The 9,397-nt window shown below is 45.1% G+C and overlaps 1 protein-coding gene across 1 annotated transcript; it reads left to right on the top strand.

Moving 5' to 3' along the window:
• The first annotated feature begins 1,710 nt into the window (after nucleotides 1-1,710).
• On the top strand, nucleotides 1,711-6,266 carry LOC109480011. Its single transcript, XM_019782138.1, has 3 exons — nucleotides 1,711-2,323; nucleotides 2,703-3,807; nucleotides 5,116-6,266. Exons 1-3 carry the CDS (start codon nucleotides 1,721-1,723, stop codon nucleotides 6,264-6,266), a joined length of 2,859 nt encoding a protein of 952 aa, XP_019637697.1. The 5' UTR covers nucleotides 1,711-1,720.
• Nucleotides 6,267-9,397: the final 3,131 nt, after the last annotated feature.

Raw genomic sequence — 9,397 nt, 5'->3', positions numbered from 1 at the left:
CGACGCCACATTATGTACTTTACTTCTTACAGGCAGCCCCTCCCTCCCATACCCTACCAACTGCCGTATCTTTGATATTGTGTTTAACTATATCCACCACTCTGGAAGATTTGACCAATCTCAATAATGTTATGCTAGGTATTGGTGCGCCAGCCACTTTCATTTTATGTTAATGCTATACTTTATGTCATCTTTATGTTTACATTTGTATTATGTTTTATGAGCAGCGGATTTACATAAGCACAACAAGTGCTTCCTATGCAATGCTCAAAAATCCATGTGAATAAAATAAAATAAAATAAAATAAATATGACTCCAAAACGGTTGGCATTAACTGCGGGGTTAAGCCACACATTTTGGAACCCATGTTTACATAAAATGTCCTGAACGTGAGTAGCCCAGTCATGGTCTTCTTCGACTGAAATGTCGTATGCTTTTTTAGCAAGCCTATCATTTTGGTAACTTCAATCTTAACCAATATTCAATTAACTGTGTTTGTCTGTCAACGAACAAGGGAAATACTCCTAATTCACCCCTTACGGCGGCGTTTATATTACAGATCCTTTCGGAAAATGGAGTAGAATTTTGCAAAAAATTAAAAGTACATATTCTAAGTCAGGGATTTCATATGAAATTTTTGGTTGTTTATTAGACAAGGTATCGTGGAAGGTGGATACCATAAGTCACAATCCCTTAAACTAAACAAAATTAAATATAATCGAGCTTGTAGGAAATTATAGAATCGCTGCAGACGTTTCTTTCTTTTTTACTTCGCGTGGGTATGATTAAATCCTGACCACCTGTTGTAAGTAGGTCGTCAATGAAATCTGTGGTATGTTCGGACGTGCTTTGGGAGCTTTCATCTTTTGTTTTGAAAGAAACGAAGGAAGTCTTTGAAGTCAGTATAATTTTTCTCTAAATGGTGACTTAAAGTTACTCTAACAGAAGTATACATTTGACGTTTATGTGAAACCGATGAAAACATTGAATATTGTAATATCATGTGGCTACTGGCCCTGGCCACGCGTTGGCCCCCAGCTCTCTGGTTTTCTCGTCCAGTTTGTTCCAGTTATGATGCGTGGCACGAAGGAGGAAGCGAATGGTGATGTTTCCACTCTCAATGGCACTAACATGTTGGCCCTAGAGCTGCGAGGAAGTCTAGACGAGAAGTTGGCTAGCCTTGCTATGTCAGTATCATATTCCAGCTGAAGTACAGAATTGAATCTAAAAAACCAACAGTACACACTGATTTGATGAGTCAGCGTTATGTGTTCGTACCAAAATATCTCCAGATTGATATACAGGATGAGTTTGAAAATATACAAATAAATATATTCTATTAGCAAGGTAGCTGCTATGAAGCAATGTATATTTTCATCAAAGACCTGTCTGTATGATCATTTTCTGTTTGTCTCAAGAAGAAATGTCGCTTGTGAATATCTTCGGGCTAAGAATGCTTCAGTTCTTTCATGTCGTCCTAGATATAGCGGAGAGTTATTCAATCAAAACCTGTAATAAACTGTGTGATCGGGCGGAATCAGACCACTGTTGTGCCACTGCGGCGGCAACACGGCTGATTTCTGTGCTGTCCAGGTTACCCTACAGCTGTGGAGATACTAACGGTAACATTTTGTAAAATCCTCTGGTAAGGGAAATATGGTAAAATAATCTTCTGTTGTAGCTCATTGCTATCAATAGCATGGTGTGTTAACGCTCTATCATGGCGATAAAGCTGATGGCAAAAGTCTCTTTGTTGCTGCTTATGCAGCTGCTAGTGCCATGTGTGGACGCAGGTAGCTGGCAGAGCTGCCATGAAGTGTCCGTGACGAAGTGTGGTGTAGGTGACAGCAGTAGCGATGGTCATGAGTACCGGTATGACATTAGAGCGTACCGGTACAAGTGGACCAAATACCCGCTTGAAGTTACCAGCTACAATGGTCCCTTCGACACTGTGCCTTTGTCTCAGCGGTTTCAATCCTGTCGGGTCTGCTCAAACGAAACAATGCCTACCCAGGGGGGTCCCACTCAGAACCCTTCACCAGACACGATGACCAATATCATGATCGTTGGCAACAATGTCGGCAAGCTTGGCACTGACAAGGCAGAGATCCTCTCTCAGATCCCATGTGGTGAAGATTGCAGGTTGTGGTTTGTGGGATGTAACCTAACGGCAATAGAGGTAGGGGCGTTTGCTAAGTTGCCACAGGTGTCAAAACTGGTCATCTGGCGGAGCAATGTCCAGACTCTGAAGAACGGCACGTTTGCTGGGATGGAGGGCCTCAAGTATCTGCTGCTCTTGGAGAACAACCTGACACATCTGGAGGTGAGAATTTAGAATTAACATTTGTTTCTTACAAGCCCTCATATCAATATTTTAGATTCATTAGAATATCTTAAACTTTTTCTTACAAAATGGGGCTTCCTTGTTTTCATGTTTAAGAGCCTGCTAACCTAGTCAAAGATGTATTCAGATTTGACTCATAGACTCAGATCTTATAGGTTGTTGGTTCTAGCCCCAGTCGACAGTTTCTCCCAGGCCAGACATAGAATTTTGACATGTTTTCTCGTTATATTCCAGTCTCTATACCCAAAACAGGGAGGTAAATAAGGAAAATACGTTCGTAATTCATTTTAATTACTTTGATAATCAATACTTTGATGTTCTCATACAAAGCTCAGTACTAGTATATGATTTGCTGCAGGATGGCTGCTTTCATGGGTTGCCCAGGTTGTCCCACCTCATCCTTGTGGACAACCAAATCCTGACGATGTCGCCCGGCGCGTTCCTGGGAGTACAGCCGCGGTGGGTCGACGTAAGTGCCAATCTTATCGCTACTGTAGAACCCGGGACCTTGCAGGCGATCAAGTCCGTAGAACATGTCCGCGCGGTTGAGAACAAACTGCGATCTATCGGCGTGGAGATGTTCCACGGGCTTGAACGGCTAGGATACCTGAACCTGGAGGGTAACAGAATCTCCCACATTGCTGAGGGCGCGTTCCACTCAAACACGAAAATGCATGCCCTAAATCTGGCGGGAAACAGGCTGACCTTCCTGTCTGGTGGTTGGTTCAAATCGTCATTTCCAAACAGTCTCAACATGCGTAGAAATGATATTGCCGCTATGGCTACGGAAGGGAGGGCGCTGCCCCGCTGGCGGGGAATCTGGCTCGACAACCCGCCGCGCTGCACGTGTGCGAACGATTGGCTGTACGAACGCGAGGGAAACACCCTTAAGATCAAGCAGCAGTTTATCCGGGTAATCATGGTCCGCCCTCCCCCTTCAAGCTGCCCCGCCTCGCCGCTGATGCCAATTCCCCCGGCTCCGGTCAATCCCAACGGATTGCCCTGCCCTGTACCGCTGGTTGAGGTTACGCATGTTGAGCGCAGCGCCGCGTACAGGTACGAAGCCGCTGGCGACGTGTATTGGGAGCAATTGCCGACAGTGACCTTTGCCTTCCCTGACGGCTTACACCACACACTCAACATAACATACGACACAAGCGCGACCACACACGACAGTCTGCCGACAGGCAACCTAACCGTGAGAGTGGTGACCGACCTAAAGGCTGAGGGCTGGGTGAAATGTAAGGGGCCAGAAATCCTGTTCGGGGAAACAGGAAATCACAGCCTGTGTTTTGATTACATGGGAAAGTCCAGCTTCACCCTTTGGCTTGTGACCTCCGAGCCCTTGTCCTTTGGGAACACCACTTGTACGGCTTCTTCGGAGACTGGATCCGACACTGTCGTCTTCGCGACGAGCGCGCGATCACACTCTGACATGACAACACTACAACACGACAGGACCAGTACGCGTACATGCCCAAATGTTCTACAACTCTCGCACTTGTAAAAGCCTATCAGACATGGCTATCGAACTTGGAAAACAGAGACACATCCATGGCTCGCGTGCTGCTGGCAGATATGTCTAAAGCATTCGACAGAGTTGATCACGGAATCCTTCTCCAACTCCTAGCTGTCCGTGACACCCCACCTAAGATGCTTGGCTGGATACACAGCTACCTCACTGGCCGAAAACAACGCGTAGTCGCCAACAACCAGCAGAGCAACTGGAACGTCGTCACATCAGGAGTGCCACAAGGGGGAGTGCTTTCTCCGTACCTGTTCCTTGTGTACATGTCGTCAAGAGAAACTGTGCACCAAACAACCAGCAACATCGGTTATGCAGACGACATCGGACTGTCCAGAACGTTCACATGTGACACTGTTGAAAGCGACACAACTATGCAAGAGGAAGCTACGCAACTTGACACCTGGGCGAACAAGAACAATATGATTATGAACGGGGATAAGTCCTATGAGTTGAGACTGTGCTTTTCAAAACATCCACCTGTTCCACCTCCCCTCACACTTGGAGGCAAAGAAGTCCCGGTTGTTGAATGTGCCACGTATCTGGGCTTCAAACTTCACCGCAGCCTTGGGTGGGACAGCCAAATCTTACACATGGCAAAGAAAGGCTCAACTCGTCTTCACTTTCTCCGCATGCTCAAGAAGGGCGGGATGCCACCAGAGGACCTGGAAACTGTGTATACGACTCTGATACGACCTGTGTTAGAGTATGCAAATGTCGTGTACGTGGGCTGTAACACAAAACAGAACAACACTCTTGAGGCTGTACAGAGAAGGGCGGCGAGAATCATTTACGGCAACAGCACTCAAACAACCCCCTTCTCCACCCTCCAGGACAGACGGGAAACTGCAGCAAAAACTCTGCTCAAGCAAATGCGGCATGTCAGCCACCCTTTGCATTCTTTGATGCCCTGCGACAGACACCAGAGCACACGGCGGTCCCTGAGAAATGGAAACCACATCTCCATACCAAAGTTCAGAACTGAAAGACTGAGGAAATCTTTTCTGTGTCAGGCAATAAGCCTCAGCAATCAAGATGTGTAAATAGTCCGCCTCTGTTTTAATGGACCTGACCTACAAAATTTTAAATCTATTTAATTTTAATCGTCAATGTTGTGCTTTTTAATGTGTATCTCTTTCAAGCTATTTTAACATGTAATCACTTGTGCAATTCAGCCAAGCAATGAATATTGGCTGCCAATCAATGTGAATAAAACAGTTTCAGTTTCAGTTTCAGTTTCTACAAGCAACCGAGCTGACACTCCTCAACACAACACCATTCTCAGTCAGCATCAGCACTACACCACTATCCAGTGGCATCAACACTACACCACTATCCAGTGGCATCAACACTACACCACTATCCAGTGGCATCAGCACTATATCGCCAGCTACTAGCACGAGCAATGATGCAGACCTCACGTGGTACATCGTGTGGGCAGCTCTGGGCGGGTTGTCGGCTGCTGCGTTAGGGGTTTGGGGATGTGCCATGGCCAGCTGTATCAAGCAGAAGCTCAAGCGCAATGCCCCTGATAACGGCGCAGGTCCATCCCGCAATGACAACCAGATCGCTGCCTGCTCCATGTGGCCCCTTCCAGGTGGCAACTCGGAGGAGTCAGTGATCAGTCCGTACGCTGAGGGGCGTTTGGAGGATCACGACAGCTTGAATGATTCAGAGTCTGTCATCAGCCCTTACGCTGAGGGTGGTTTCAATGACCATCCTGATTTGCGCAGGGCCGAATCTTCGCAGTCAGAAATCGCCCCGTACGGGCTGGCGAAGCTGTGCCAAGCGTACTGCCCCCGCGCGCACACACACCCCGTGCCGTCCCGCCCGTACAGCACCGAGCGCCCCCGTCAGAAACCAAACAGGGCAGGGGCCGTCCTGGCTGCCTATGACCAAAACGTTCGCGACAAGTCCGACCAAAGCTGCTACAAGCACCCCTCCATTCTCCCCAACCCGGGTACTACCAAGTCCTCTGCCTACCAACAGAATGCCAGCGCCGCCCAGCGTGCCCGCAAGGCACCTTGCTACAACTCCCCTGCCCTGGCCACTGACCTAAAGCGTACCCTGTCCAACACATATGACCAGCATGACCCTAGCGAGGAAGTCTGCAACTCCGCAGCGTCCCCCGCGGCCAATACCTACCAGCCCGCCGCCTCGCCTGGTGGTGAGACCGGTACTCAGTCCGCCATGTATGATGAAAACCATCCTAGCCAGGCCGCGCCCGCCACCGGTGGGGCAAACAGGTACGTCTGTCCCTCCCCTGCGGCCGGTGCTGGCGGGTCTCGGGCAGGTACCTACTGCCAGAATGACCGCAGAGAGGCAGTAAACAACACCCCAGAAAACCCCGAGACAAACAGCTATGAACCGGCGTCCGCTAACTGTCAGATTCAGTGAGTACAGAAGGAAGGAATTGACACGAAATTCTTCCCGACATCTTCTATTGTTTATTGTACATTTGGACAACCATATTCGCCCAAAGTTGAAATTTGACTATAATTACCAGATTACCCACCCCCTAAAATGCGTCACATTTCTGTCAATCAGCTTTGACTGAAAGTTGTCAACTCAAATGCTAACCTTTTCCCTCGTGGTGAGAATCAAATTTAAGAAAACGTACATGTATAGCATAACATTATTTCTTATAGAAAAACACCTACAATCTGTAATGATATTTCGCGACACAGCCAGAGCAACGTAATTACTCAAGAAGTTGTGGATTGATCGTGACGATATTTGGTATGTTGGTACTTATTTTAGTTTACTTTAAAACTTTGAAGAAGACATGCGAAGAGTAACTTAAAAAGCGTCATTCACATAATTAGTTGCAAATGATACAAATCGGGAGCATAATTTGCATAATTGACGAAGAAATTTCTTAAATCATGTGAGTTTCCAAGTAAGACATTGTAGTCTTTATTTGTTTGACTTTCGCTTTTTTCTTTGTTCTTTTAAAACATAGTAAAATCGGATTAACATATATTTAATGGTCATTGAAAACAGTAGGCATTGCACAAAAACGAAAGTTAATGTCTTCAAGGCTCTTATAATGACATCCAATGTTAAGCATAAGAAACACACGAAAAACAAAATCACATTCATCTTTGCAAAAATCGTGATGAATGATAGAAAATGTTTCATTCTTGTCCATGCTACAGACTTCAAAATCAGACAAACTTGCATACATGCAAGTGTACATACATACTAGATATTGGAAATGTGCATGTATGTTACCACCCTGTATCTGCTTGGAAATGTTTGCCCCTGAAGTAAGAATTTTGACGTCGAACAAAATTGCACAGCCCTGTGAGGCAATTATGGCCAGGATGCTAGTCTCCTTAGTTTTTAGTGTGCCTTTAGAATGGCTGTTCCCGGGATAGCATCCAGGCTGTAGTTAATAATAAGTGTCCAGTCTATCGCGGCTGGGGCTGGTTTTCTTCCGGGCTGCTGAAGCTCTTCCCCGCCCGCCTGAGCTAGGTTCCCCGGTAGGCTTTCCACGGCGGTTTGATTATCCCCACCACGCTAAATCAACTCCCGGCGTGCCAAACTCTATCACAGGCGTAAGTTACAATCCTACCGGGCGGTCTGTTGAGCTGGGCGGGGGGAAATTATTAGAGCCCCGAAGATAGTCTGACCCAACCACGATAAACTGTACACCTGTAGAGACTGTTGCTCCAATTGCTAATTCTAGCAACACTTTTCTTGAATATTATGATAAGTGCAGCAATTTTCTAAGGATGGAAATCAGGAAGGAGGAAACCAAGACTTCTCACCATTTCATGTATGAGCAGTATTTACAACAACTTTATGAATTATTCCAGTATTTTTGGTTAGGCCACACCGATTTAATCTTATGGATGACATCCGCGCGCGCATTGATATTCGCCCGATCTCAAAAAAAAAAAAAAAAAAGAATCACGTATTCCGAGGCTCTGGCCTGGCTTTAGGCCTGGGTAGTGCATGGTGGTGATAACTCTGGTTGACGGCACCCAGGCTACCGAAGCTCCAAGACTCAAGAACTCAGTACATACGTACAGCAGTGTCGATTCATATATTCCGCAAAAATCCAGCATGTGTCGGCCTGTCGTATACGTCGCTATGTAATGCGCCAAATTCACACTACCAGGTTTGTATTCCTGTGGTTTTGTAGCATTTTTATTTTTGGCCGGATTTTTATTTTTTTCGCCCGCGCGCACTAGTTTGGGGGTCTTCAGAGGATGTCATCCATAAAATTAAATCGGTGTGGCCTTATCAAAGAAAAAAAATACCATTATACCATAAAACTAGAAGATTGAATCTTTTACAAAACATACAGCCACAATACCCCTTCCTGGTTATGACGATATGTTGTAACTGTATATAAATTAATGACAATCAAATATGGAATAGTAACTAGCATATCAACCGAGCAATACTGGTGGTGTCAATACAATTGTAAAAATTTTAGATCGTGAAAAAAATGATAACTGATGTTTGTAGAATTAACATAATGTATTTTCCTTGCCGCCTAGTGTGAATGAAAGGGATCGTTCTGAAAGTTCGCATCACAATTATGTTATGTTCATAATGGGAAATATGATGTACATAGCATTTGCAATTTGTCAGGAAAAATACAGCTTCCACCAGGCCTTTCTACGGGAATACGGATCGTAGAATTCGACAAAAAAGAGAGTCAAATGGGCCAAGGGAGTCCGGCCGCGGGGAGGTAGTTTCTTTCCCTCTGAAGTCAAACCCCATGCAAGGCGGCCAAACTCCCACAGCAAATATTCTCCTATATATATATAGCCAGCGTAGTTAATCAGGTAGAGACTAGAGATATGTGATCTGTATTTATTAAGGACAATACAAACCTTAAACATCGTAGCCTTGTTAAGTTGGTCATCGGTATAAATGCGGTTCCTTATCTGGAAGTACCAATGGAAAAATTGTACGTGAAACAAACACATGACTGTAGTCAGAAACATGCTTTTATTTACAAATATATTGAAGACAAAAGTAATACAATGTCAGAGACCAGATTGAAAAAAATATATTCTAGGCCATATTGAAAGCCTGGTACTGTAAAAAATTATATCTTACATCACTGAATTTTGATTCTTCTTCTTGTAACACAAGTCAGTAAAGAAGCTTTTCACATATTTTGGACATGATGCAAGAGACATAGCATACTGGATATCAATCTTATCTTCATATTGAAAACAAATGTTGCTGCTGTGTAATGAATAGTCATCATGTCTATCGCTTTGAAAAATTCATATATTGTGTTTACCAGATCTATAATGCAGTATTCCCCCCCAAGGTATGCACAGCTTTGAGTGCAAGTCGGTTCGGTTATATATATATGCGACAACAACTGGGATTCGAACGCGGGATCGGCTGAATCTGCAATACACTACCTATAACCAATGGACCTATGGACAACGAACCCTGCCTAAACGTGCCATTGTGTGCTATGCCTGTGAAGTTATGATTCCTCAATTGATATGGCGGGTTTATCTGTTGTACTGTGTTCCATGTACAGTACGTTA

This window comes from Branchiostoma belcheri, unplaced genomic scaffold (genome assembly GCF_001625305.1).
Source record: "Branchiostoma belcheri isolate BF01 breed outbred unplaced genomic scaffold, Haploidv18h27 scaffold5, whole genome shotgun sequence".
NCBI classification, from domain to species: Eukaryota; Metazoa; Chordata; class Leptocardii; order Amphioxiformes; family Branchiostomatidae; genus Branchiostoma; species Branchiostoma belcheri.
Note: the sequence above shows the minus strand (reverse complement) of the source record. Positions and strands in the feature narration are given on the sequence as shown.

Excerpts from the sequence above, each read along its gene's own strand:
- LOC109480011 (XM_019782138.1), top strand. The coding sequence starts at position 1,721 with ATGGCGATAAAGCTGATGGCAAAAGTCTCTTTGTTGCTGCTTATGCAG. Across the intron at positions 2,324-2,702 it reads ACAACCTGACACATCTGGAG|GATGGCTGCTTTCATGGGTT; the intron begins GTGAGAATTTAG and ends GATTTGCTGCAG. Across the intron at positions 3,808-5,115 it reads ACTACAACACGACAGGACCA|CAACCGAGCTGACACTCCTC; the intron begins GTACGCGTACAT and ends AGTTTCTACAAG.